This window comes from Cebus imitator, unplaced genomic scaffold, assembly GCF_001604975.1.
Source record: "Cebus imitator isolate Cc_AM_T3 unplaced genomic scaffold, Cebus_imitator-1.0 Scaffold159, whole genome shotgun sequence".
Lineage (NCBI taxonomy): Eukaryota > Metazoa > Chordata > Mammalia > Primates > Cebidae > Cebus > Cebus imitator.
In genome coordinates this window covers 1,801,860-1,829,424 of record NW_016107474.1, presented here as the reverse complement: position 1 = coordinate 1,829,424, position 27,565 = coordinate 1,801,860, and the positions used below count along the sequence as shown (strand labels likewise).

Sequence of the window (27,565 nt, the reverse complement as noted above, 5' to 3'; positions counted from 1 at the left end):
GCTACTCAGGAGGCTGAGTTAGGAGAATCACTTGAACCCAGAAGTCAGAGGTTGCAGTGAGCCTAGATCACACCACTGTACTTCAGCCTGGACAAGAGTGAAACTCTGTCTCAAAAATAAATAAATAAATAAATAAATACACGTGAAAGTTTAGGGGTAAGAAGCACGGTGTCTATGATTAACTTTTAAATTAAAACTCTGGGCCAAGTGTGGTGGGTGACGGCTGTAGTCTCAGCACTTTGGAGGCGCAGGCTGGCAGATGGATAGCTTGAGCCCAGGACCTCAAGACCAATCTTGGCAACATGGTGAAACCACAAAATCTCTACAAAAAATACAAAAATTAGCCAGGTGTGGTGGGGTCCACCTGTAGTCCCAGCTCCTTGAGAGGCTGAAGTAGGAGGATCACTTGAGCCCAGGAGGCAGAGGCTGCTGTGAGGCAAGATCGTTCCAACTGCACTCCAACCTGGGCAACAGAGCGAGACCCTGTCTCAAAAAACACCCCCCCACCCTAGCCCACCCCCCCCAAAAAAAACCTATAAGGGGCTTGAGAGCTATGTCTTGAAGAAGAGGAAATAATGGTTTGCCTCTGTATCACGTATGCAGAGGTAAACCCTTACCAAACTGTGCTTAATAATATCTTTGAGTCAGGGGAGTGGCTCTCATTCTGCACGTAAGTGCCCGTAAAAAAATATGTGCAGAAATACCATGGGGCCTTAACCTCCCTGGGCATCAGGTGGGGACAACGTTCACATGCCGTGACCCTGCCACAGTTGAGTGCCTGGTAATCCTTAGAGACCGCTGCCCACAGCAGAGTCCACCCCGAGGCCCCGGACTCAGGCCAGGTCATGCTCTGGTGGTGTCTCTGAGCCGACCAAGATCCACCTTCCCCAGACCCCCCACCCCCAACCCCGGACCCAGCCGTCTGCAGCCCTGCCCCCGGCACACCCATGCCCCAGGCCGGCCTCACCTGGTGGCTGGTCCTCCCGGAAGAGCAGGAAGATGCCCAGGCTGGCCGCGTACTCCGTGAGCAAGGACACCGCCTGGCTGGCTGGGGGATCCTTGAGCGGCAGGCTCAGCCCTGCGGGGGGCACAGGAACCCTCGGGGCCTTCCCCATCTGTTCCCCCAAGCTTTCCCACGCCTGGGGTGCCCCCAGCTCTCCTACTCTGGCCCCTGCCCCAGGCCCACTGTCCCCCAACACCGAGGCCTGGCACCAGTCGCCCCCTGCGTGGTCCTTTGCGGGCGCGGGCTCCCAGACACCTTGGGCCGGGGGCGGCGGCGGTCGCCAGGCACGGGGTCCGGGGCTTATCTTTAACGATGCAGCCAGGCGGGGCTTTCTGCGGCCGCAGTCGTCTGTGCCCTGAGAAACTGAAGCCATGGCCACCAACGGAGATCCAAAGCGCTAGACCCTATCTCGCGCTGCCCACGCCTTTTTTACACGCAGAGGGCGGATTACCTCACGTGGGGAGCACGTGGCCAACAGCGCGTTATGGGCTCCACCCCTGCCCCGCCTCTGGCCAATGAGAGTCCTTAGATCTGTGACCGACAGTGCACCCTGCCAATGGAAAGGCCAGTCTCCCAACCGCTGTGGCCCACATCCGGAGGGCTGAGGCAAACGTCCCACTGTCTGGACGGAAGTTCCGGTAGGTGGGTGGGTGTGAGGCTGTTCTAGCGGCCGCTTCTCTAACCCGGCGTGGTCCCGGAGTCTTGAAAGTGTGGGAGGCAGATCTGGGGGCCTTGGGTCTAACTTCACCCTCTGGTTCCTGCCCTAGGCCCCTAGGCACCTCGACATCACAGCGCTGCCCAGCTGCTTCACTGCCTGAGCCTGGAGCCCTCAACGCCACAAATGAGGGGTTCACACTATCGCAGCAGAATCACTGGAATTCACACTTTAAAATTTCACTGCAGGCCTTTTTGAGGCCAAACAGAAGTGCCCTCAAGCCAAGAATTAGCCATTTGATGTAAAACGTAGCTGGGCGTGGTGGTGCACACCTGTAGTTCCAGCTACTTGGGAGGCTGAGGCAGGAGAATCACTTGAACCCGGGAGGTGTAGGCTGCAGTGAGCTGAGATTGCGCCACTGCACTTCAGCCTGGGCAACAGAGCGACTTTATCTCAAAAAAGAGAAATAAAAAAATTTTTTTAAATAACCATTTGCCACCCTGCCTTTTTTCCCTATAAGAAGGGATTTTGAGTTGATTTCAAACAAATACCACAAGATAGCAATCCTTTAAGGTGAGGAGCCAGAGATGAAGAGAAACAGGAAAAATGGGATGAAAAAGACAGGGGTGAGGACAATTCACACAAGGCTTACTGGGATGCAACGCATATTTGATTGAAGGAGGCTGCAAGTTTAACTGAGTCTCATAGCAGTCACTAACTGGGGAAATCATGACCAGTGTCTGTAAGATTTGTCACAGTGCTTGCTGCTGCTGAAGCTGGGCCTGGCAGTGCTCACCAGGATTGTGACAGTGAGGACAGGGGCATATGAGGAGCAGGCGGTGGAGTCTTCCCAGAACCTTTGACTTGAAAGGAGCAGGTGTGGTGGGCTAGGTAAGTTCAGCCTCCCAAACTGTCAAGGGTTGACATCAGGAAGAACAATTCCATTTTGTGTGTGCCGTGCAGCCCAGAGAGTGGGATTAGGCCCAGGAGAGTGAAGGGACAGCACGGCAGATGTCCAGAAATGGACTGAAGTCTGCACATATACACAGGGTGACTTCCACAAAGTCATCAGACCCAGTCACGTACCAAATGCTCACCAACGGGAGGTTGCGTGACCAAATAAATGGTGGTATATTCACACAACGGAACATGAATCTAATTTAAAAAGGAGCCAGCGGCCACATGCACAACACAGGTGAATCTATTAGGTACATGGCACAAAAGAAACCAGACACATCCCCTGCATGATTCCATTTATGTAAAGTTGTCGAACTGGCAAAACTCATCTATGGTGATGAGAGCCCAAATAGTGGTTCCTTCTTGAAGGAAGTATTGACTGGAAATGGCACCAGAAAATTTTCTTTTTTGAAAAAAATTTTTTGTAGAGACTGGGGGTCTTGCTATGTTGCCCAGGCTGATCTTGAATGCCTGGACTTAAGCCACCCTCCCACCTCGGCTTCCCAAAGTGCTGGAATTACAGGCATGAGCCACCATGCCTGTCTGGAACTTTCTTGAGTGATGGAAATGTTCTCTGTCTTGATCTGTGTGGTGTTTATGTGGGTTTCTATGTATGTATGTATTAATAAAAACTCAATGAGCTGTACATTTTAAGATGTGCACTTCACTGCATGTTAAGTATATGTCAGTTACAAGAGCAAATTGACAGTGGCTTATTCAGAGAAAGGAGGGAAGGAAGAAGTGGAATTGGCCTCCCAGTGCCAACACTGGATATGTGTTTTATAAGGGTAGTGTAGAATATTAGTGTGGTAGGCAAAGTAATGGTTCCCCCAAGATGTCTACAGCCTAATCCCCAGAACCTACGAGTATCTTATTTGGCAAGGGGGAATTAAGGTTGGAGGTGGAGGTAAGGTTGCTAATCAGCTGGCTTTAAAATAGGGCTCACACCTGTAACCCCCAGCACTTTGGGAGGCTGAGGTGAGAGGGTAGCTTGAGCCCACAGTTCGAAACCAACCTGGGTGACATGATGAAACCCCATTTCTACCAAAAATGCAAAAAATTAGCCAGACATGGTAGTTGGCACCTGTAATCCCAGCTACTCGAGAGACTGAGAAGAATGATCTGAGCCTGGGAAGTTGAGGCTGCAGTGAGCCGTGATAATACCACTGCACCCCAGCCTGGGTGATGGAGTGAGACCATGTCTCAAATAAATAAAATAAAACAGGGAGATGATTATCCTGGATTACCTGAGTGGGGCCACTGTAATCACATGGGTCCTTATGTGTGAAAGAGGGAGACAGAAGAGTCAAAACCAGAGAGATAGCCTCATGAGAAGGATTCGACTGGTACTGCTGACTTTGAAGATGGAAAAGGGTCATGAGCCAAGGAATGGAGGCAACTTCCAGAAACCAGAAAAGGCAAGACAGTGGACTCTTCCTTAGAGCCTCTCAAAGGGAACACAGCCCTGCCGACACTTTTAGTCCAGGTAAAAACTCCAACATAAAAATGATATAGGCCAGGCATGGTGGCTCACGCCTGTAATCCCAAGACTTTGGGAGGCTGAGGCGGGTGGATCACTTGAGGTCAGGAGTTCGAGACCAGCCTGCACAACATGGTGAAATCACATCTCTACTAAAAATACAAAAAGTAGCCAGGCATGGTGGTATGCACCTGTAATTCCAGCTGCTCGGGAGGCTGAGGCAGGAGAATTGCTGGAACCCGGGAGGCAGAGGTTGCAGTGAGCTGAGATCATACCACTGCACTCCAGCCTCCATCTCAAAAAAAAGAACTATAGATGACAGTTGGAGAATTTGGAAATTGATTCTTTAAAGCAACCATTCTCAAAGTGTGGCCCCTGGACTAGCATCATCTGGGAACTTGCTAGAAATGCAGACGCTTGGGCTGCATCCCAGATCTACTGAATCAACAGCTCAGGAGGCAGAGGTAGGCTGAAGCCTAGCAAACTTGCAACAAGCCCTCCAGGTGGATCTGAGGCTCACTCAAGTTTGAGAAGTAGTAGGTTAGGATAACGGTGAGGTTTATGACTAGACAGTGGTCCTTAAAGCATGGCCCCCAGATAAGCAGTCTCAGCAACACCTGGGAACTTGGGCAAATTATCAGGCCCCAAGCCAGACTCACCCAATTGGAGACCGTGTTTTAATGAGTCTCCCAGGTGCTTCTGGTGTTGCACACTTGCTAGAGTTTGAGAACCACTGCCTAAAGCTCTCCCTGCCTGACCAACCCTTGAAAAGCCTCACTCTCTGGAGGTATTTGTACTCTTATTTATAAAGCCTGCTTCTTAGGATTTAAGGACACTCACTAGGATACCTACTGACTACCTGGCTTTTGTAGGTGCTCCGTAATAGTTCGTTAAATGATTAATTTAATATAACGCGGAGGAAATTGGTGAAGCAGATGTGGGATTCGAACCTATAATCACACAACCTCCACTACTGAGACTCCAGGGAGGTTTATTTCCGCCGCCCACGCGCTCCCTGAACGCCCCTTCTCTCGCCGCCCGGCGGAGCCCACCAGGACCCTATGAGGCCAGGCTGGGAGGCGGGACTTCCTGCCTTCCCAGGAGGCACTTCCGGTCCAAACCGGAAGACCATGAGTGGCCGTGGTGGGGCTGAGTGCTGGATCTGCGGTTCTACCTGAGGTTTCCCTCCTGGTGTCGGGGTCGGGCGAGCTTCACGCCGCGGCCCATTTTCTTGAAGATCACAACCGGACCCGGGCCACGTAAGTGCATATGCCTTCTCCGCGCAGACTGGGCGTGTTCGGGAGGAGTGCACCCGCAGATGTAGGAGGGGAGAAATCCCCGAATCCCCCGTCCCCGCAGCATGAGGCTCACGTTTCGCCGTCCCCGGCCTGGCGCTAGCGCGGACCCGACGGAGTCCTGAAGCCTCGGAAGTCCGAAGGGTTCTGGAGAGCCTGCAGCGGAGGGCGGGAAGCCGGTCGGGGAAGTCGAGGCTGCCTTGTCCGAGGGCTTTTGTGGGGTCGTATGCTCCACCAGCCACCTCCACCTGCGAAGGATCGTTTCAGGCTGTGCGATTCCGAGGAAAAATACTTTTGTTTCTGTTTTATATTTGAGACAGAGTCTTGCTCAGTCACCCAGGCTGGAGTCCTGTGGCATGATCTTGGCTCACTGCAACCAGCGCTTCCCGGATTCGAGCGATTCTCGTTCTTCAGCCATCCGAGTAGCTGCGATTACAGGTGTGCGCCACCACGCCCGGCAAATGTTGTTATTTTTAGTAGAGACAGGATTTCACTATATTGTCCGGGCTGGTCTCAAACTCCTGGCCTCAGGTGATCCGCCCGCCTTGGCCTTCCTATGTGCTGGGATTACAAGCAGGAGCCACCGCACCTGGCCAAAGGAAAAAGGTTTTTGTTTAGTGAGATCCTAATGCTAGCCTTCGCACTTCGGTGCATGGGAGAGCAGTGGTTCAGAGCTCTGCCTCTGAATCAGATGCGAATCTAGTCTTGGCTGTGGCAGGTTAAGAGCTCTTCTACTGAAGTCCTTGCAGAGCGTTAGTTTCTTGAACTCCGTGACAGGGACGGCGATAGAAGAGGAAATCGTTTAACAGGTGCCTGGCAGATAGATGGCTGGCGCTTGGTCAGTGAGCCCTGCTGTTATTTCTGCCCGTTATTTTTGCTAATTAAAAAGGAGGGGTAATATGGCTACTCAAACTTGCAGAGGACTGTGGGGTTTTGTGTTTGTTTTGTTTTGTTTTGTTTTCAGATGGAGTCTTGCACTGTTTCCCAGGCTGGAGTGCAGTGGCACAATCTCGGCTCATTGCTAACCTCCGCCTCCTGGGTTCAAGCGATTCTCCTGCCTCAGCCTCCCGAGTGGGTGGGACTACAGGCACGTGCCCCTATGCCTGGCTGATTTTTTGTATTTTTAGTGGAGACGGGGTTTCACCTTGTTAGCCAGGGTAGTCTCGATCTCCTGACCTCGTGATCTGCCCGCCTTGGCCTCCCAAAGTGCTGGGATTACATGTGTGAACAGCCATGCCCTGCCCTGGACTGTGTACTTACCAAAGCCTTCTGATATTAAAAAAAAAAAATTTTTTTTTTATTTGAAGTTTTGCTCTGCTGCCAGGCTGAAGTGCAATGGCGCCATCTCGGCTCACTGCAGCCTCCGCCCCCCAGACTCAAGCGATTCTTCTTTCTCAGCCTCACAGGTAGCTGGGATTAGAGGCATGCACCACCACACTAGCTAATTTTCTATTTTTAGTAGAGATGGGGTTTCTCTGTATTGGTGATGCTGGTCTCAAACTCCTGACCTCAGGTAATCCACTCACCTGCCTCAGCCTCCCAAAGTGCTGGGATTACCAGTGTGAGCCACTGCGCCCGGCCCCTTGTGATATAAATTTATTTTTATTCAACCCATAGTGCATTTTCTGTGGGAACATTACACTTGACAGTAGGAAGATGATGATAGATGCAGTCCCTGGCTGTGGAGTAACTGAAGCTTTATCTTGGAGTGTGTGTAGTCTAAATGTATGATGACGGTGCTTAGGAGCTGTGTGAGAGGCTGCCCCTCAGCGGTGATCTGGCTTCATCACCACTCTCCACCTTGCTCACTCTGGCTGCCTCGTTGTTCCTCATACACTTCCCTGCTCCAGGATTTTCACACTTGTTGATCGTTCTGCCTGGAACCCTCTCCCCAGTTGTGTACATGGCTCTGTCCCTCACTAGGTTCAGGCTGTGCTCAAATGCCAGCTTCTCAACAAGGCTTTTCCTGGCTGTCTTTGCTGAAACAACACCCTGGGCCCGTTACCAGATCCAGTTCTCCTGGATGGGTGTCTAGCTTTAAGACAGTTCCCATTACTGCTTGGCATTGAGCTACATATTCATTTGTTTTTTATTATCTGCTTCCTCAAAGAACATATGCTTCTCATAGTGCCCTTTTCACTCCTCAGGAACCCTGGCGCCCCTTACCACCTTCCAGTCTCTCGAGGCGGCCAGCGTGCTGCTTGATCCTTGTTCCCAAGATGGACTTTCCCAGCTCCCTCCGCCCCACATTGTTTATGACTGGCCCCCTTGGTCTGAACGATGTCTCTGACCTGTCCTTCATGTGCAGCTGGCAAAATGCGCTGACTCTGCCAGAGGCCCAGCCCCAGAACTTGAAGGTAAGGATGGAGGCAGGGGCCCAGGCAGCTCCAGGGTGCACCCCTTCCCTGGTTCCCCATCTAACATTCACCCCAGTTGACAAGGCCACAGAGTGGGGTGGCATTCTCACGAGTCTGCTGAGACGCAGGCTGTGCCATCTTCTCGGGTATGTGGGCTACCCTGCCATCCCTAGATGGATGCCCCCACTGTGCCAGATTCCTTTTGAGGGCCTGGGAATGCTGCGTCAGTCAGCTGACCTCCAGCTCCTGGAACAGAGAGCTAAGTTGAGCGAGAATAAACAAGTGAACTTCATCTAGTGGATAAGGTGTTTACAAAATGTGATCAGAGCTTGGAGTGAAACCGGAAGAATGCTGAAACAGCGTGGTGGGATTGGGAGAGGGAACGATAGACCTGCCAGGGTTTCTGGTGCCTCTGGAGGGACACTGGCCCTTTGCTTGGAATCTTCAGCCACCTGGTGTCCCCTTGGAGACACCCTGTCTAGAAATGGAGCCTGGCAGAGGCAAGCGGGTTAGCAAATAAAAAGAGAGAGTGGAGCCGCGATTTGGGGGATGGGAGTCAGGGATGGCCTCCTTACAAGGGAGGGTCTCACCTCAAATTGGGGCTTCTCTGGGGGTCTGGTTTGCTACCTTTTTTGTCTCCTGAGTATTTCAGCTGAAATGTCTCAGGCCAGCCCAGCAAAGGGAGGTGGAGCCACCTACGGGCTCCCAGAGTGACTGCAAGGTCTCCTGAATGGAAGTGAGGTTAAGTGGGATACCAACCAGCCACTGGTGGTGGGAGGGGCTTCCTTCTTTGAGAGCCAGCACAGGTGGAGGCTGGAAAGATGAGCTCTGAGGTGAGGCTACCTGGGTTCACCTCCAAGCTCTTCTCTTTACTGGCTCTGTCATCTAGGGCACGTGGCAGTGTGCCTCAGTTTCTTCATCAGTAAACGACCATGCCAACCATCCCAACTTCGCAGCAGTGTTGTGAGGATTGGATGGGTTGATAAAAGATGAATGCCTGTGCAGAGCCCGGCCCAGGGAAGGTACTTATCGTGATGCTATCATTGTGATTGTGTTCCCTTCAGAATGGGGCACTGCATGTGACCAAGGACCTGCTGTGGGAGCCGGCGACCCCTGGGCCTCTCCCCATGCTGCCTCCCCTTGTCGGTAAGCGTCTTACTCCTCCGGGCTCACTCCACGCTGCTCCCCCTCCTGAGACCTTCCTCTGCCTGCTGAGCCTGTGCCCACTCAGGGCCCTTGGATACCTCCAGTTGCCCAGGCCATCTGGCTGTACTCCTGTGCCCTCCCAAGCCCTTTCCGTACCTCCTCCTCAGATCCCTGGGAACCTGGCCTGACTGCCCAGGACCTGCTTTTCCGAGGAGGGTACAGGTATCGGAGGCGACCCCGAGTTGTGCTGGATGTTACTGAGCAGGTGAGTGGGCCCGTGGGGGATAGTGCTGCGTCATCTGGAAACTGCTTAGTGACCTGGCCTCCTCTCCCCAGATCAGCCGGTTCCTCTGGGATCATGGAGACGTAGCCTTTGCACCACTAGGGAAGCTGATGCTGGAGAATTTCAAGCTGGTGGGAACAGGGGTGAGTAGCCCGTGATGCCAGGGTAGGGCCTCCCTGCTCTCCTTCAGGGGTGAACTCGAGGCTGTGTGAGCTTGACGAGGCCTTTCCATGCAGAGCTGCACTAAGAAGACGACAGTGGTCAATGTGAAGAAGCTGCTCCAGGACCTCGGTGGACATCAGCCCTGGGGGCAAGTGGCTAATGAGAAAGGAGACGGCTAGGCCTAGCTGTTGGTGGGGATGTAGGAGGTTCTAGGATGCACATCCAGGTGTCCATCATACCCACTTCCCCTTGCCCCATGCTTTCTGAGCTGTACTTTGTTATATCAGACTTCCAACTGCAAGTCATCTCAGGAGAAAGCAGGTTTAAATTTGTGGACTTCAGGTATGGCTGCATCCAGGTGTTCAAATAATAGTCATAGAGCTGTGTCACTCTGCTCTCTCATCCACTTGCCTCTGCCTGCACAGTTCCTAGACAGGCCGTCTCTAGGTAGCAGCAAGATGGCTTATGACCTAAGGAAAGGGCCAGTGACCTTCCTGAGGCATCAGAAGTCCCAGAAGGGACTTTGGTTGGCTTGGCTTGGGTCTCACACCCATCTGTGAACCAGTCACTGTGGCAAGGGCAATGGAATGTTTTTGGTGGCCACATCTGGGTCATGTGATTGCTTCCAGGGCATGGGAACAGGATGGGGTGGTTTCTCAAAGGAAGAAATTCTAGGTAAATAAGAAATCTGTCCACTGCACTTGGCCTCCTTGGGATGGGACCTGTTCTCCCCTGAGTGCCACTGATGACCCTCCTGATGTTCTTTGGTGTCGCCAGGTGTCCCTGGGCTTACCTCAGCAACCGACAGCGCCGCTTCTCCATCCTCGGGGGCCCCATCCTGGGCACGTCGGTGGCCAGCCACTTGGCAGAGCTGCTGCATGAGGAGCTGGTGCTGCGATGGGAGCAGCTGCTTCTGGATGAGGCCTGCACCGGGGGCGCGCTGGCCTGGGTGCCTGGAAGGACACCCCAGTTCGGGCAGCTGGTCTACCCCGCTGGAGGTGCCCTGGACAGGCTGCGTATCCTTTCTCGCATGACGAGATCCCAGCGGGCTCCCCTTTGATGGAGGAGGTGCTGTTGGCGTAGTTGAGAGAAGGGTAGGAATTTGGGGGATTTGCAGTGACCATAGCTCGTGCACTGATCCTTAGTGAGAGACCCAGATTTCCAAGAGGTCGTTCTGGCCCCAGGTGACAACCCCCAATTCCTTGGGAAACCTGGACGCATCCAGCTCCAGGGACCTGTCCGGCAGGTGGTGACTGGCACCGTCCAGGGAGAAAGTAAGGCCCTTACATACCTCCCTCCCTCACTGGCTGATCTACTGTCTGGCCCTGACCCCTGACTCTATCCCTCCTCAGCTCTGCTTGCTGTCCGCTCTGACTACCACTGTGCCGTGTGGAAGTTCGGTAAACAGTGGCAGCCAGCTCTTCTGCAGGCAATGCAGGTGGACAAGGGGGCCACAGGGATCAGCCTCAGGTGAGGGGGGAGTCAGGCTGGTGAGGAAGAGGGGCTGGGGGAAGGGATGCGAAGCTCGATGTGAATGCGTTCCTGCCCTGCAGCCCTCACCTGCCGGGGGAGCTGGCCATCTGCAGCCGCTCAGGAGCCGTCTGCCTGTGGAGCCCTGAGAATGGGTATTGCCCCTTCCCGTGAAATCCTCCACCCTAACAGACTGAACTCCAGCCGGCCACTCCCCGTTCTGCATGTCGTGACCCTTGAACCCCTTCCACATCAGCCTGTCCCCCTGCCCATGGCTTGCCCGTCTCCCCAAGGCTGCAGCAAGTCTACAAGGACCCCGAGACCCTCGTGTTCCGGGACTCCTCTTCCTGGCGTTGGGCAGACTTCACCGCCCACCCTCGGGTGCTGACTGTGGGTGACCGCACTGGAGTGAAGATGATTGACACTCAGGTATGGGGTGGCGGCCGGAGACCTGCCGCGCCACAGAGCAGTGCGTGCCAGGCTGGCTGCAGGCCTGCGTCACAGGCCTGGGAGTGCGGAGAGGGCTGATCCTGTGTTTCTCCTCCAGGGCCCACCAGGCTGTGGTCTGTTGCTTTTTCGTGTGGGGGCAGAGGCTTCATGCCAGAAAGGGGAACGTGTCCTACTCACCCAATACCTGAGGCACTCCAGCCCTGAATGCCTCCCTCCCACTCTCCATCTCGTCTGTACCCAGGTAAGTGGCACCCACACCGCCCGGCCCTGCCTCTGCTCTGTCTCAGATGGTCACTAGAGGCTGCGGCTTACCAGCGGCTCTGCTGGGCCCAGACAACCACAGGGCAAACCAGACTCAATCCTGGATGAATCTGTAGCCCAAACCCTCAGTTGGTTTCACAGCTGATGATAACTGGCAGGTGGGGAATAGTAGCACTTCCAGCTGCTGCTAGGGCTGGAGCAGGGGAGGCGGGGCTCAGGGCGGGGCCTCCGAGCCGAGCTGCACAGTTTCTGCACAGTGCAGGAGGTGGGTGCTCTGAGGGAGCAGGTCTGCCTTCTACCCACCTCCTTGGGACATTCGTAGACGTGCCTCAGGCACAGACTCCGGGGTCAGAAGAGTGTGGGGGTGGCTTTGGGAAGTCCAGGCGGGTTTCTGCTGGCAAGGCTCCCCCTACCTCTTTGGGTACCCCTTTCCCACTTGTTCTGTCTGTCCACCCAGCTGTTGGTCAGACTTGGTGAAGGTGCCACCCACTCGGGAAGGGCCTCCTGTTCAGGGCTGGCAGGCTCAGGCTGAGAGGCACTTGGAGGCCGATGGGAGTGTGCTGCTGCCCCTTGGGACTCCGCACTCAGCAGGAGAGCCACGTGGGGCCTGGGAAGGGCCACTGCACAGCTCATCTCCCAGGTTCGGCCACATCCCCCTTCTTTCTTGGGCCCCAGTTCTCTCTCTACCTAGTAGACGAGCGCCTCCCCCTGGTGCCAATGCTGAAGTGGAACCACGGCCTTGCCTCCCCGATCCTGCTGGCCCAGCTGCTGCCTCCGCCCCAGCCTGGCTGTGTGCAGCCTCTGCTCCTGGGAGGCCAGGCCGGGCAGCTGCAGCTGCTGCACCTGGCAGGTGAGGGTCCAGGCCGGGGTGGACGGCGTGTGGGAGATGGGGCGGGCGGGGCCTGGTTGGGACCTCAGCTGTCTGTCCTTCCTCAGGAGAGGGGGTGTCGGCACCCCGCCTGGCAGGGCCCCCCCAGTCTCTTCCTTCCAGGACCGACTCTCTCCCTGCATTTCCTCTGCTGGAGCCTAAGATCCAGTGGCGGCTGCAGGAGCGTCTGAAAGCTCCGACCATAGGTGTGCTGGGGGAGGGGTGCGAGTTGGGTGGGGAGTGGGCTAATTGGAAAACACCCCCTGCCCCGCTAGACCCTGCAGGTCATTGTCATGCCTGTCTCCAGGTCTGGCCACTGTTGTCCCGCCTTTGCCCTTGGCCTCCACACCAGGCCTGGTGGTCTTCCAGCTCTCCGTGGCGGGAGATGTCTTCTACCAGCAGCTCCGCCCCCAGACCGACTCCAGCCCCCACAGAGATGCCCGGCCTCCCAGCGACACCAGACCTGACTGCCATGCCCCAACGGCTTCCTGGACCCCCCAGGACACTGCTGGCTGTAGCCAGTGGCTGAAGGCCCTACTAAAGGTGCCGCCAGCTCCTCCTGTGTGGACAGCACCCACCTTCAACCACCACCACCTGCTGGGCAGCATAGAGCTGCAGAGGGAGGAAGGGGCAGTGCAGCAGCTGGGCGTGCTGCGAGAGGCCATGGCCCAAGGTCGGCTCCTGCTGCAGAGAGACCTGGGCTCCCTCCCCATGGCAGAGCCACCCCCTGCACCCGAGTCAGGCCCAGCAGATGAGCTCAGTGAGCGCCTGGGGGAAGCCTGGGCAGGCCGAGGGGCTGCCTGGTGGGAGAGGCGGCGGCAGGTCAGGACCTCAGGGCCCAAGAGACAGCCCAGGCGACCCAAGCGCCGGACCCAGCTGTCGAGCACCTTTTCATTCAGTGGCCATGTGGACCCCTCAGATGGCACCAGCCCCCCTCACAGTCCTGAAGGGCCACCTGCTGGTGCTGTGCCTCGGTCCCCCATGACCTCGCCGTCCCAGGAGTTGACTCCAGATGCATGGGTCCAGGGCATCCCCTCAGAGCGGCGGCAGACCCTCCGTGACTACATGGCCAAGCTACCACTCCAAAGGGACACCCCAGAACATGCTGGCACACCCCCCTCCTCCCAGGCCTCCAGCACCCGGGCCACCCACTCCCGGCAGCACACACCCATCCTCTCTGGCTCTCAGCGCCCCCGGAAAAAGCCTCGAATGGGCTTCTGAGGACACAGGGTGGGCTGCCTCCAAGCCCCAGGAGCCCTCATCCTTCTCCACAGTTGAAACTTGAGAAGCAGAGCTCAGCACCTCTGGAGGTGGCTGTGATGATAAGCCAAGCAATTTGGAGCCAAGGGATAGGGCAACAGAATGTAATAGTTTTTTCTATTTTATATATTCACCTGGAGATCATTCCAAAAGGCAGCTTCAGGAGGTCCTGGCGGGCCTGTGTTGCCGGGATTCCAGTCTGTGCTGGTAGGCAGGGCTCCGCTGCACTCCAGCAAGTGGCCTCAGACAGGTCCCTCCGTTCTTGTGCCTTCCGTCCTCCAGTGAAAAGGGGGCAGTAGTGCTGCCTCCTCCTTGTGTTTGGTGAGGCCCCTGCAGAGCTGCTGATGAGGCGGGCACAGTGGCCATCGGCAGCTGCCGTTTGGGGTGTTTCAGCCTCTCCCGAGATCGGATTTTTTGTACAGGGAGACACCTTGGATCCCGGTTCAGGGATTGAATAAACTTGTCAGCTGGACATGAATTGGAGTGGTCAGATGTTTTAGGCTGGACAGCGTCCCCACACAGTAACTGAGCTCATGCACAGATGGCTGATGTTCCTTCTCCCTCGGGACATGGGTCTGGCACCTGTGGGCTCTTGGTAATGCCCTCTGAGTGGAGGGTCACAGTCATGTCAGTTTGGGAGAAATCCTCGTTGTGCCTTATGGACTCCCCCCTTTCTTTGCTCTCTCCCCTTCTCATTTTGATGTCTAAAGTATCAAGTCCCTGTTCCTCTGAGTTTCTTTAGCTGCAGTGGAAGATTCTGCTTTCCTTTGGGGAAAATGCCCACTTCAGATTTTATAGGGACCTGGGTGTGTCTGATTACATTTCTGGTGACACAGAGAATGGTCTTTGTCAGGGTGGCTGGTGAAAGGAATAGCATGTGACTCTCACGAACAGGAGATAGCCCAATCATACATTGACTCGTGTGGGTGTTAAAATGTTTATCATGCCTAAAGGAGACATTTGTAATTACACCATTTGTGCTACGTATAGCTAGGGGAACATATGCTTGCAGGACGGAACGAGCTACAGTCCCACGTGGACAGGGAAGGGCTGGGCTGGGCAACTCCAGCACATGTGGAAGGAAGGGTCACCTGTGCTTTCTCCCTGTCACTGTGACGTGAAGGACTGGGGGATGGCCTTGGGGTTCAGTCCAAATTCAGCATCCTCAGCTGGGTACAGTGGCTTATACTTTTAATCACAGCACTTTGAGAGGCTGAGGCAGGCAGATGACGTGAGGTCAGGAGTTTGAGACCAGCCTGCCCAACATGGTGAAACCCGTCTCTACAAAAATGCAAAAATTAGCCAGTGTCGTGGTGGGTGCCTATAGTCCCAGCTACTTCGGAGGCTGCGGCAAGAGAATTGCTTGCACCTGGGAGGCAGAGGTTGCACTGAGCCAAGATTGAGCCACCACAATCCAGCCTGGGTGACAGTATGAGACTGCCTCAAACAAAACAAATTATTCAGCGTCCTCCAGGCCTGCCCTGACCCGAGGCTCCACAGGCTGCAGCTCAGACTGCACTTCTTTCTTTTCTGTGCTGGTTCCTAGAGTGAAAGAGAAGGCCACTCAGTGTTCCCGGGAGATGCACTCAGGCTGCTCCCCCGTTCCTGCCTGCAGCTCTGCCGTCAGCCAGGCAGCTGTCTTCAGAAGGAAGTCCAGCCACCAGTGCATTATGGATGAGGGTAGAATGGTCTGGGCTCCACACAGCCTGATTCGGGGGTGCATCTGAAGGCAGGTACCGTATGAAAAAGCCCCAGCTTGCTTGTTCTAAGCACTAACCAGCTCCTCCCCAAAACCACATCTGCCAGGCGCACGGGCCAGCCTGTGGCATGAGGGGAGGCCCGGTTCGTTCAGCATATTTTTCTGCATCCTCCGCAGCCAGGCCTCTGGCCACCATCCCTGCCTGATGTCCCTTTGCCTTCCCTGCCTTGAAGGCAGCTAGGACTGGCCTGTGATTCACCAGGGCCAGGGTCACTGTGGAGCAGCCATGCCCTTGTGTGGCTGTCACCTTGCCCCACGATCCCCAGCCATGGTGTCGGTGGTCCCCTCCAAAAGCCTGGTCGACAAAGGCCGAGGCCAGGGATGGTGAGGAGGGGGTGGAAATGCAGGGTCCTCAGGCCCCCCACCGCCGGAGATCTGCATGACCACAGGGGCCTCAGTTGCCCAAGAAGAGGCTGGCTTAGCGTCTTTCTGGCCCAGGCTGGCTACTAGCAAGTGGCAGCTTTAGAGCCATGAACTTAGGACTGGGACCTTCAGAGGATCTGCGTGGTCTGTCCTGGTTGACCCCTCCAGGAACAGGACAGCTTGGGGTGAAGGCCGAGTGACTGCCCTGCCCCACCCATGGCAGGCTAGGGAGCCCACACCATCTCCACTGTGCTCTCTGCCCTGTGCTCTCACCTGGAGAAGAGGCTGCAAGGAAGTCGCTGTCCCTGTCTCCACTGGAAGTGAGGGGTGCAGCGTCTCTTTGGCAGGTTGGGGGTATCCATGGTTGGCCAGAGGGCTCTTGGTCACTGAGCTCCTGGATCAGGGGTCGTGGGGACTTGGTGTCTTGTTTTCGGATTTCCATGTCCCTCTTAGCTTCTTTTTTAAAGATGTCTGCAAAGGGCGCCCGAAGCTGCTTTGAGGTGTCTTTAGAGACTGCAAATATATTTGAGAGGGTGTCTACAGACAGGTTTTCCAGCATGGGGAGTGATGTGTAGTCCAGTTCAGGGTCACTGTCATCACTCAAGCTCGAGATGGCCTCAATCTTCGGAAAGCACATATTCTGTTAACGGAAGAAAAGATGTGTTTGACGGTTTCTGTTTGACAGCGGACTCGCTCTACAACGCAGCATGCTGGCCCTGCTTTTTCATTCTAATGCCACAAACTATTCTGTTGCCACATCCAAGACAGGCCCAAGGGACACAGAACTCAAAGTCAGGCCTGGGGGTGGCTGCTCCCTGCCCACAGCTGATGTCTATGCCCCTCTCCAGCCTCTGCTCCCCCAACCCCCAGGTTTCCGTAGCACAATGCCCTCCTGGTGCCTGAGTGGACGCACCCCTCAGCCTTGGGCTCTGGTTTGCATGCCCCTGACCCCGGCTTCATTCAGACTTTAGGACTTAGCTCCTTGGACAGCAGCCCCCCCACCAACCCCACAGTAACTGTGTCTGTTTTCTTTGACATTGAGCTCATGCACAGAGATGATGGCTGATGCTTCCTTCTCCCTCAGGGCATGAGGCTGGCACATACAGGCTCTTGGTAATGCCAGTATCACTTTTAGAGGATTCCCATTGTGCCTCACAGACTCACCCCTTTCTCTCCTCTCTCCTCATTTCCTTCCTTCTTCCTGTAGCTATATTCAGACAGACATTGATAGGATGGACATAGAAATACATCTTAAAGACAGAAAATCCTTTCAGGTAACTGTGCACTGTACTCAGCTATTAAAAACCAGCAATATATTCCCAAGTGGTTAATCATAAAATCTTAAATCAACTAAAACAAATGGCAGCATTTCCTTCAGCAAGGTGGAAATGTGGGGGATGTGGGCCGGGCACAGTGGCTCACACCTGTAATCCCAGCACTTTGGGAGACCAAGGCAGGTGGATCACTGGAGGTCAGGAGTTCGAGACCAGCCTGGCCAGCATAGTGAAACCCCATCTCTACTAAAAATGCAAAAATTAGCCAGGTGTGATGGCACAAGACTGTAATCCCAGCTACTCAGGAGGCTGAGGCATTATTGCTTGAACCCGGGAGGCGGAGGCTGCCGTGAGCTGAGATCGCGCTGTTGCACTCCAGCCTGGGTGACGGAGCCAGATTCTGTCTCAAAAAGAAAGGAAATACGGGGGATGCAATGCTTTCTGCACAGGAGCATTTTACTTTCAAGTTTAGGAGAGAAACTGTAAACAACAAGAAGGGAGGTGGAATTAAGCTGACTGTGGAAGACGGTTACTTGATACCTTAGCCTGGTCTTGCAGAGATCTGCCTGCTTCCTCATCATCTTCCAAGTCAGGGAGGTCCTGAAAGAGCAAGTGAGCTGCACGTCATCAGGGAGGCCTTCAACATTCCATAGGCGTGATAAAGGCAAACAGCACAGCCTCAGTTCCGTTACTGGAATCACTCAGGGGACTCCCCTGCCCATGCCCCTCCAAAGCAAACTCTAAGCATACACAAAGCAAGCGTTGCCACCTCAGGGGTCTGAATCTCATAAATGAAAGGGAACTTGGAAGGTGTGACAAGTTTAAAGAACTTCCACATCTTTTTTCTGCTTTTTTGTTAAAAGACACAGCCAGTTCATCTGCGGGAGGGGGGATAACAGCACTCTGACGATACAATGTAACTCTCACCACAAATGTGGATAAGGCAACTAGACAGGACTGCTTCCCAGTATAGCTTCTTTGGCAAAAACGAATCAAGAGTTTGGTAGTCATGGTTCAAGGGCAGCGCTGTGGACCAGGGCTCCCCAGACTTGAGCATCCCTGCGTACGAATCACCTGGGCAAAGCGTTACAGGTGGATTCTGATCAGCAGGCCTAGGGTGGGGCCTGGGATTCCAGATTGGTAACCAGCGCCCCAGCAATGCCAGGCCTGCCGGCCCAGGGACCTCACTTGGGGTATGGAGGGAGGGTCTCCAAGGTTTGCATCTGATTGCCGAATTTACTAACGGTAGAACTGATACTCATCCCTAAGGTTAAATACTTCACCTACATCAATGCGGAACGTCTCCTTTGTCTCCAGTTTAACAGTTTCTACACCTTCCGTTCCCGACCCGTTGAGTTCTGTAACAAACTCAGCAGCCACAGCCTGGTGAGTCAGGTCTAAGGAGCAACAAGAAGCCTTGGAGTTAGTTTAACACGCAGCGGGCAGATGGACAAGCCCACGGTGAAGACGGACTCCCAGGCAGACGAAGGACAGAAACCCTCCTCAGGGCTCAAAGGCCAGCCCCCTGTGACAGAAGCCGCAGCTCAGGACAGGCTTCTGTCTGCTGGAAAAGAACAGAACGGCTGCCCCTTTCTGTAACCTGGAGTTGAATCCTAGGAGATGACGGGCACTGGCCAGGAGTCAAAGCAGCAGCCGCAGGAATCTTGGTAACAGCAGCTGACTGCAGGGTGACAAGCGATGCCAGCATGGGTGACTCGCTCGGAGACAGAGGGTCAGGCTTCACAGCCCACCACCAGCCTGTCCCTCAGTCACGGCATGCGCCCCTCCTGCTGCATGAGGTCAGGACGTGTGCAATTTCATAACTGCGAGATCGCCTGAGGAATGTGGACTCTCCATGGGCCCCTTCTTCGTCCAGACCCCTACTTCTGCTTTTTATTTATTTTTATTTTTTTGAGACAGGGTCTCACTCTGTCACCCAGGCTGGAGTGACGTGTTGTGATCTCTGCTCACAGCAACCTCAAACTCCCAGGCCACCCCTCCCACTTCAGCCTCCCAAGTAGCTGGGACTACAAGTGCTCACTTCCTAATTTATTGTCACCAGCTAATTTATTATGTTTTTGTAGAGGCTGGGGTGGGGGGTGGCGCAGCGAGGGGGGCTTCTCACTGAATTGGCCAGGCTGGTCTCGAACTCCTGGCCTCAAGCGATCTGCCCGCCTTGGCCTCCCACAGTGCTGGGATGACATTCGTGAGCTACTTCGCAGGGCCTGCCCTAGTTTTCCCCCGGGGCTGTATCCTTGGGTCCTGTCTGGTCCCTCCATTGCTCTCATGGCTTCATTTATGTCAGAGAGGAATGGCCCACCTTTCATCGTTTAAACAGTTGCTGTTCAACCATGTCAGATACATACTGGATTTTGATGACTTAGTTAAAAAAAATATAAAATGTCTCACTGACAATTTTTATGTTGATTCCATGTTGACAGGATTATATTTTTTATATATTGGGTTTTTATACTGGGTTACATAAAATATATCATTAATAGTTTTACTGTTTTATTTTACTTTTTTTTTTGAGACGGAGTCTCCCTCTGTTGCCCAGGCTGGAGTGCAGTGGCACGATCTCGGCTCACTGCAACCTCTGCCTCCCAGGTTCAGTTTATTCTCCTGCCTCAGCTTCTGGAGTAGCTGGGACTACAGGCATGTGCTACTACGCGTGGCTCATTTTTGTATTTTTAGTGGAGACGGGGTTTCACTGTGTTGGCCAGGATAGTCTCAATCTCTTGACCTCATGATCCACCTGCCTCGGCTTCCCAAAGTACTGGGATTACAGGGGTGAGCCACCGCACCTGGCCTACTTTTTTTTTAATTTTTAATTTTTTTTTTTTTTTTTTTGAGGGAGGGTCTTACTCTGTTACCCAGACTGGAGTGCAGTGGTGCAATCTTGGCTCACTGCAGCCTCAACCTCTTGGGCGCAAGCAATCCTCCTGCCTCAGCCTCCCGAGTAGCTGGGACTACAGTGGCACACCACCATGTCCAGCTAATTTTTGTAGTTTTGGTGGAGACGAGGTCTCACTATGTTGTCAAGGCTGGTCTGGAACTCCTGGCCTCAATCAATCCTCCTGCCTTGGCCTCCCAAAGTTCTTCTTACTTTTTTTAATGGAGCTACTAGAGAATCTAGCAGTGGTTCCTGTTCCACGTATGTCGGGCAGCAGTGTTCATTACCTGTGTACGCTACCTCCTACAAACAGCAATACAGAAGAAGTGAAACTCAGGCCTCAGGTCCCACAGAGGCATGAGTCAAAGGCTGGGGGTCCCTGAGTGGGGTGTGTATCTGTGTGTGTTTCTCTGCTTGTGTTACCTTCCCTGGCAGCTCCGAGGGGCAGCGGTGGCGAGGCCTCAGCTGGGAGGGTCCCCTCTGGCTTTCCATCTCCGTCCTCTCCTTTAGCCTCCACAGGTGGCAGGAGTGGTGAGGCCTCAGCTGGGAGGGTCCCCTCTGGCTCTCCATCTCCGTCCTCTCCTTTAGCCTCCACAGGTGGCAGGAGTGGCAAGGCCTCAGCTGGGAGGGTCCCCTCTGGCTCTCCATCTCCGTCCTCTCCTTTAGCCTCCACAGGTGGCAGGAGTGGCGGGGCCTCAGCTGGGAGGGTCCCCTCTGACTCTCCATCTCCGTCCTCTTCTTTAGCCTCCACAGGCGGCTCCTCTCCTCCACTTGGCCTTTCCGGGTAGAGCTCGTCCTTGGCCTCAAAGCATTCCTTAACAAACAGCTCCATCTTCTGCCTTGCTTCTCTGTCCCTCGGAGGCTCTTCCTTGCCTTCAGCACTGGTGGGCACGTTCTCACCATCATCTGAAGGCAGCATCTCCCCTAATGGAGGAAAATGCAAAGGTGACTATAGGAGTCTCCTGGGAGGACAAAGGTGTTCGTGCATACATCAGGGGTTCACAGCAAACTTCTGGCACTAGGGAAGGGGTCAGGAACACAGTTTAAAAAGTATCCTCTAGGGGACGGGTGCGGTGGCTCATGCCTATAATCCCCGCACTTTGGGAGGCCGAGGTGAGTGGATCACTTGAGGTCAAGAGTTCAAGACCAGACTGGCCAACATGACGAAACCCCATCTCTACTAAAAAATACAAAAAATTAGCTGGATCTGGTAGCATGTGCCTGTAGTCTCAGCTACTCAGGAGGCTGAGGCAAGAGAATTGCTTAAACCTGGGAGGCGGAGGCTGCAGTGAGCATGATCTGGAGTGCAGATCATGCCACTGCATTCCAGCCTGGGTGACAGAGCAAGACTCTGTATCCTAAATAAATAAATAAGGAACACAGTTTAAAAAGTGTCCTTGAGGGGCTGGACATGGTAGTTCAGGCTTGTGACCCCAGAACTTTGGGAGGCCGAGACAGACATATCATTTGATGTCAGGAGTTCAAGACCAGCCTGGCCAACATGGTAAAACCTTGTCTTTCCTCAAAAAAAAAATACAAAAAATTAGCTGGGCGAGATGGCACAAGCCTGTAATCCCAGCTACTAGAGAGGCAGAAGAAGCGCTTGAACCTGGAGGCAGAGGTTGCAGAGAGCCATTGCGTTCCAGTCTGGGTGACAGAGTAAAACTCTGTCTCAGAAAAAAAAAAGTGTCCTGGAGGGATGTGCATCATTGTTGTTTATGATGGATAATAGCGGGGGCCAAATGCCCACAGACAGTGCAGCTGAGCACAGCCGGTTAATAGAACAGAATACAGCCATCAGGAAAACAGAATGCAGGAAGTTCTTAGGAGAGGCATGCTGGCCTGTGGGCGGTTTAAGGGCTGCAGCCTTTGCTTTTATCTTCAAATGGTTCAGGGGAAAAGCAAAGCTCTGTGTGTGTGTGTGGGGGGGGGGGCAAATGTGTAACAAATTATGAAAAACCACAGAATCTGTTAATAAACGAAGATATACAGCTATTCGTTTTACTATTCTCTGAGCTTTTCTGAAAATTTTTAATGTTTCAAAACAAAATGTTGGGAAAGACAAAATATATGTAGTAAGAAAATATCTATTGTATGGAAAATAGAGTATGCTAATTCAAAAGAGTAGACAGGAAGCAATATAATTATGCCATTTTTATATAAAAATATATGTGTGGCTGAGTGTGGTGGATCACGCCTGTAATCCCAGCACTTTGGGAGGCTGAGGCGGGAGGATTGCTTGAAACCAGGAGTTCGAGACCAGCCTGGCCAGCATAGCAAGGCCCTGTCTGCACAAAAAATACAAAACAATTAACCAAAGATGTTCACTCACCTTAATCTTAGAAGATGAATATGTCACCCTACATGAGCAAAGGGACAGTGCAGATGTGCTTAGGGTCTAGAACCTTGAGATGGGAGATTGTCCTGGATGATCCAGGCAGACTCAGAACAATCACAAGCATCCTGAGGGAGGCAGGAGCGTCAGCGCCAGGGTGAGGCTGGAAGATGCCACACTGCTGGCCTGGAAGTTGGAGGAAGGGGCCACAGGCCAGGGAACGCAGGCGGCCTCTAGGAGGTGGGAAAGGCAAGGAAATGAGTTCTGCCCTGGGGCCCCCAGAAGGAGCACAACATGGATATCTCGATTTTAGCTTAGTGAAACCTATTTTGGGCTTCTGACCCACAGAACTGTAATAAGGTAACAGATTTGTGTTCTTTTAAGCCACTAGTTTTGTGGTAATTTGTTGTGGCAGCTGTGAAATTACAAGATATGTGTATCTCTGAAAACAGAGCTCCTAAAACCCCTGTAGATAGGGGCGCTGGGAGGCTCTTTTGTTCTAATATTTGGTCTTCGACCCCAGTTCCTGACACAGAGCCCTAAGACCTTGTCCAGAGTGACAGGAATATCTTTTGTTTGAATGGGGCAGCTCTTGGGGGTAGGGTGGCTTCTGGAATCAGAGAGGCCAAGCCACGATTAGAGGCTTGGAGCTTTCAGCCCCACCCTCGTCCTTCAGAGAGGGCAGAAGGGCTGCAAATGGAGTTAAGCATCCATTATGCCCAAGTGTTGAAGCTCCTGGAGAAACTCTGAACTGCGGGGTTCAAAGAGCTTTGAGTTGCTGAACACTGGAGGTACCTGGAGTGGGCAGGGTGTGCCCAGAGAGGGCATGAAGCTCTGCCCCTTCCCACAGACCTTGCCCCAAGCCCCGTTTCAACCCGCGGTTCATCTGCATCCCTTATCATATCCTTTATTAATATAATAGCCCAGAAAATATAAGTGTTCTCTGGAGTTCTGTGAGCCGTCATAGCAAGTTATCAAACCCAAAGAGGCCGTCGTAGGAACCCTAATTTTATAACCATTCCGTTAGAAATACAGGCGACACCCTGGGACTCGCAGTTGGCACCGGGAGTGGGGAGTAGCGCGGGACGGTTGCCCATCACCTGCGGGGTTAGTGTCAGGATGGAACGGAATCGTATGACACCCGGCTACTGTCAGGGAACTGGCTGGTGTGGAATCCCTGCACATTCGGCGACCAGAAGTGTGCTGAGAGTTGAGAGTGTATGAGACGAGAACAGCCTGTTTGTGTTTTCCTATTGTCAGCGGCTGCAGAAAACCAGCACATCATTTATTTTTGAAAAACTGTTTCAATCAGTCAAAGTGGTTTGAAGCAGCTCATCACCATTCGAGGTTCTCACCGGTGCTGGCAGGTGGGTGAGGCCAACTGCAGATGGATCTGCAGGTTGTGAGTAAATGGTTTAAAAAAAAAAAAAAAAAAAAAAAAAATCCTTGGCCAGGTGCGGCAGCTCACGCCTGTAATCCCAGCACTTGGAGAGGCTGAGGTGGGTGGAGCACTTGAGCCCAGGAATTTGAGACCAGCCTGGGCAACATAATGAAACCCTATCTCTACAAAAAAATTTTTTTAATTAGCTGAGCATGGTGGTGCACACTTGTAGTCATAGCCACTGAGGAAGCTGAGGTGAGAGGATCACTTGAAGTGGAGGTTTCAGTGAGCCAAGATTGTGCGACTGCACTCTAGCCTGGGAAACAGAATGAGATCCTGTCCCTACCAAAACAAAACAAAACAAAAAAATCCAAGGCCAGGTGCAGTGGTTCACGCCTATAATCCCAGCACTTTGGGAAGCCAAGGCAGACAGACTACTTTAGGAAGCCAAGAGGTCAACATGGACAACATGGCAAAACAGCTGTCTCTACTAAAAATACAATAATTAGCCAGACATGGTGGCGCATGCCTATAATCCCAGCTCTGGGTGGGGCTGAGGCAGGAGAATCGCTTGAACAAAGGAGACAGAAGTTGCAGTGAGCCGAGATCACGCTGCTGCACTCCAGCCTCGGTGACAGAGTGAGACTCTGTCTATAGACAAAAAAATCCCCAAAACTAAAGACTGAGTTTGACAGCTTGGACCTGCCTGACCTCACAGGAACTCTGGGGCTGCTGCCTTGGGCCTAGAGCGCCTACCTCTTTCTTGACTCTCTCTCTGTCTTTTCCTCTCCTCCGCCCGCCGCTTGATCATGGCCAAGGCTTCAATGCTGTCTGTGATCTTCTTCTGCTCCCGACTCTCCCACTGCTGTCTCTCCTCCTTCTCAGCTGTGTACCCTCCCCTAGCCCAGGCCTCTGCACAAGCTCTGTTGAAAAAACCAAAGACACATAAATAGGTGAGGGGAACTCCAAACATATACTCTCTGACCACCTTACTCATTTTCTTCAAAATCAAAGCAAAGTGAGCGTCAGACATGTGGCCGCAAGGATGACAGTTACACGTGGACATTTTATTAAGATGGAACGGTCTGCACAGCCTTCCTAGGTATGGCACCAAAAGCACAAGTGACAAGAGAAAAAACAGAGAAATCGGACTCCACCGAAATTAAAAACTCTTGTCATGCAAAGGATATCGTTAAGTAAAGTAGTATAAAAAGACAGCAGACCACCGGCTCACGCCTGTAATCCCAGCACTTTGGAGGCCAAAGTGAGAGGGTCGCTTGAGTGCAGGAGTTCGAGACCAGCCTGGGCAACACAGCAAGACCCTGTCTCTACCAGAAAAAAGTAAAAAGACAAAGAATGTAAGAAGATATTTGCAAATCCTATCTTTGATAAGTTGTACCTGGAAAATATAAATAAGCCTAACAACTCATTAATAAAAAGATGACACAATCAAAATGAGCAAAGTTTTATGTTTTGTTTTGTTTTGTTTTTTGGAGATGGAGTCTTGCTCTCTCGCTCAGGCGGGAGTGCAGTGGCGCAATCTTGGCTCACTGCAACCTCAGCCTCCCGGGTTCAAGCAATTCTCCTACCTCAGCCTCCTGAGTAGCTGGGACTACAGGCACCCGCTACCACGCCCAGCTAATTTCTGTATTTTCAGTAGAGACAGGGTTTCACCAAGATGGCCAGATGGTCTCAATCTCTTGACCTCATGATCCGCCCACTTGGCCTCCCAAAGTGCTAGGATTCCATGCATGAGCCACTGCGCCAGGCCCAAAATGAGCAAAGTTTTAAAAATCGAAAAGACCAGCAACAGACTGGGGAGAAAATACTTATAGAAAAAGATAACTGGGAAAGGGCTTGCATCCAAAACATACAAAGAACTTTTAAAATTCAAAGGTAAGGAAACAACCCAATAAAAAAACTGGGCAAAAGATCACGCTACTTCACCAAAAAAGATAAACAGATGGCAAGTAAGCCTGTGAAAAACACTCCGCACCCCATGTCCTCAGCGAAATGCAAATGAGAACAAGATAATGTGATATTGCTATTACATGGCTAAAGTCCAACACATTGACAACGCTGTGCTAACGTGGATGTGGAGTTCGGGGAACTCACACTTGTTCCCAGGAGGAATACAAAATGGTACAGCCACTTAGGAAGACGGTGTGGCGGATTCTTACAGGACTAAAAATGCTCTCACCATATGATCTGGCAATTGCTCTCCTAAGTATTTACCCGAATGAGCTGAAGACTTAACGTCCACACTCACACCTGCACATCGACGTTTACAGCAGTTTTATTCTATTTGGCAAAAATCAGAAGCGACCAAGAATTCCTTTAGTAGGTGATTGGATAAACAAACTCTGGCACATCCTGACGGAGGAATATCTCTCAGCAATGAAAACAAACTAGCTGTCGGGCCACAGCGTCATGGGAGAAGCCTCAGTTCATTGCTACGTGAAAGAAGCCCGTCCATGAAGGCTATCTGCTATATGATTCCAGCTATATAACTTTCTAGATAAGGCAAAACTATGGAGACAGTAAAAAGATCAGTGATGCCAGGAGTTGGGGCTGAGGTGGGAGGGATGAATAGGCAGAGCACAGAGGGTTTTCAGGGCAGTAAAACTATTCTGTGAGATACTGTGATGGGGGATACACGACATTATACCTTTGTTCAAATCCATACAATGTGCAACACCCAGCGTGAGCCTGAAAGAAACGACAGACTTCAGTCGATAATAAGGTACCAGCATTGGCTGATGACTTGTCACAAATGTACCACATGAGTGTAAGAAGTTACAAACAGGAGAAACTGTAAGGGTGGGTGGTATATGGAAACTCTCTGCTCAATTTTTCTGTAAATCTAAAACTGCTCTGAAAATAAAGCCTAAGCCAGTCGCAATGGCTCACATCTGTAATCCCAGCACTTTGGGAAGCCAGGGTGGGCAGACTGCTAGAGCCCATGACTTCCAGACCAGCCTGGGCAACATGGCGAGACCCCATCTCTACAAAAAGCACGAAAACTTGCCAGGCCTGGTGGCGCACACCTGTAGTCCCAGCGACGCAGCTGGCTGAGAGGTGAGAGGGTTGTTTGAGCTCCGGAGGTCGAGGCTGCAGTGAGTCATGATTGCACCACTACACTCCAGCCTGAGCGACAGAGCAAGATGCTGTCTCAAAAAAAAAAAAAAAAAAGTCTATTAATTTTTTTTTAAAATCGGCAAGGAAACTGAACAGGCATTTCTCCAAAGACGATATAAAAACTGCCAGTAAGTACATGAAAGATGCTCAACATTATTATCTGCCAGAAAAAAAGCGATGGAAACCACAATCAGACACCACTTCATACCATCCAGGGGGACTAGAAATAAAAGGACAAGCAGCCAGAAGTGCTGGCGAGGATAAGGGAAAGCTGGAACTTTCCACACTGCTGATAGGGATGTAAAATGGTGCAGCTGCTCCTCCTCAAAATGTAAACATAAAGTCCCTGTATGGCCCAGAAATTCCACCCCTAGATATATACCCAGGAGAAGACAACATCTGTCCTCACAAAAATTTCATGATTCATAACAGCCTAATTTGAAAACAACCCTAATTTCCAAAAATGGATGGACAAATAAAATGGAGTGTGTCAAAATGCAGTATTCACCTGGCAATAAAAAGGAAGGAAGTGCTGGATGGAACACGCCACATCGCAGATGAGCCTTGACAACACAATGCTGAGTGAAAGACGTCAGAAACAAAAGGCCACATAGCAGGTGACTCCATGTATATGAAATGTCCAGAACGGGCGAATCGACAGAGGAGTGGCTGCCACAGCCTGCAGGGAGCGAGAAATGGGGGGCTGGCTGCTAATGGGGATGGTGTTTCCTTTTTAGGGTGATGAGAATGTTCTTCTATTTTTTTTTTTTTTCCT

General features: G+C 52.5%; 3 protein-coding genes across 6 annotated transcripts in view; 1 reads left to right on the top strand and 2 right to left on the bottom strand.

Moving 5' to 3' along the window:
• The window catches only part of ADAD2 (adenosine deaminase domain containing 2), a 5,614-nt gene extending 4,238 nt beyond the window's left edge, over window positions 1-1,376 (bottom strand). The window contains exon 1 of the mRNA XM_017543612.2: window positions 968-1,376. Coding sequence (XP_017399101.1) covers window positions 968-1,376 — 409 coding nt within the window. The remainder of the gene's footprint in view (window positions 1-967) is intronic.
• A 3,818-nt stretch (window positions 1,377-5,194) lies between these two features.
• TAF1C (TATA-box binding protein associated factor, RNA polymerase I subunit C) lies at window positions 5,195-14,125 on the top strand. Of its 4 annotated transcripts, XM_017543604.2 has the most exons (16): window positions 5,201-5,354; window positions 5,711-5,828; window positions 7,538-7,747; window positions 8,812-8,893; window positions 9,061-9,158; window positions 9,230-9,319; window positions 9,413-9,486; window positions 10,116-10,354; window positions 10,496-10,612; window positions 10,691-10,808; window positions 10,892-10,963; window positions 11,102-11,237; window positions 11,356-11,499; window positions 12,195-12,369; window positions 12,456-12,593; window positions 12,695-14,125. In XM_017543604.2, the coding sequence occupies exons 3-16, from the start codon at window positions 7,610-7,612 to the stop codon at window positions 13,606-13,608; spliced, it is 2,535 nt and encodes an 844-aa protein (XP_017399093.1). In that variant the 5' UTR covers window positions 5,201-5,354; window positions 5,711-5,828; window positions 7,538-7,609; the 3' UTR covers window positions 13,609-14,125. The 4 variants fall into 4 exon arrangements, with proteins under 4 accessions (XP_017399095.1, XP_017399094.1, XP_017399093.1 ...); XM_017543606.2 differs by lacking the exon at window positions 5,711-5,828 and having other exon boundaries at window positions 5,195-5,354; window positions 9,235-9,319; XM_017543605.2 differs by lacking the exon at window positions 5,711-5,828 and having other exon boundaries at window positions 5,195-5,354.
• DNAAF1 (dynein axonemal assembly factor 1) overlaps window positions 13,732-27,565 on the bottom strand; it is a 32,815-nt gene continuing 18,981 nt past the window's right edge. Inside the window, exons 7-13 of the mRNA XM_037743941.1 lie at window positions 24,409-24,575; window positions 20,360-20,860; window positions 18,331-18,440; window positions 17,584-17,643; window positions 16,043-16,409; window positions 15,108-15,189; window positions 13,732-14,784 (exon numbers count right to left, since the gene is read on the bottom strand). Of these exons, the coding sequence (XP_037599869.1) occupies window positions 14,628-14,784; window positions 15,108-15,189; window positions 16,043-16,409; window positions 17,584-17,643; window positions 18,331-18,440; window positions 20,360-20,860; window positions 24,409-24,575 (1,444 nt within the window). The 3' untranslated portion in view covers window positions 13,732-14,627. The remainder of the gene's footprint in view (window positions 14,785-15,107; window positions 15,190-16,042; window positions 16,410-17,583; window positions 17,644-18,330; window positions 18,441-20,359; window positions 20,861-24,408; window positions 24,576-27,565) is intronic.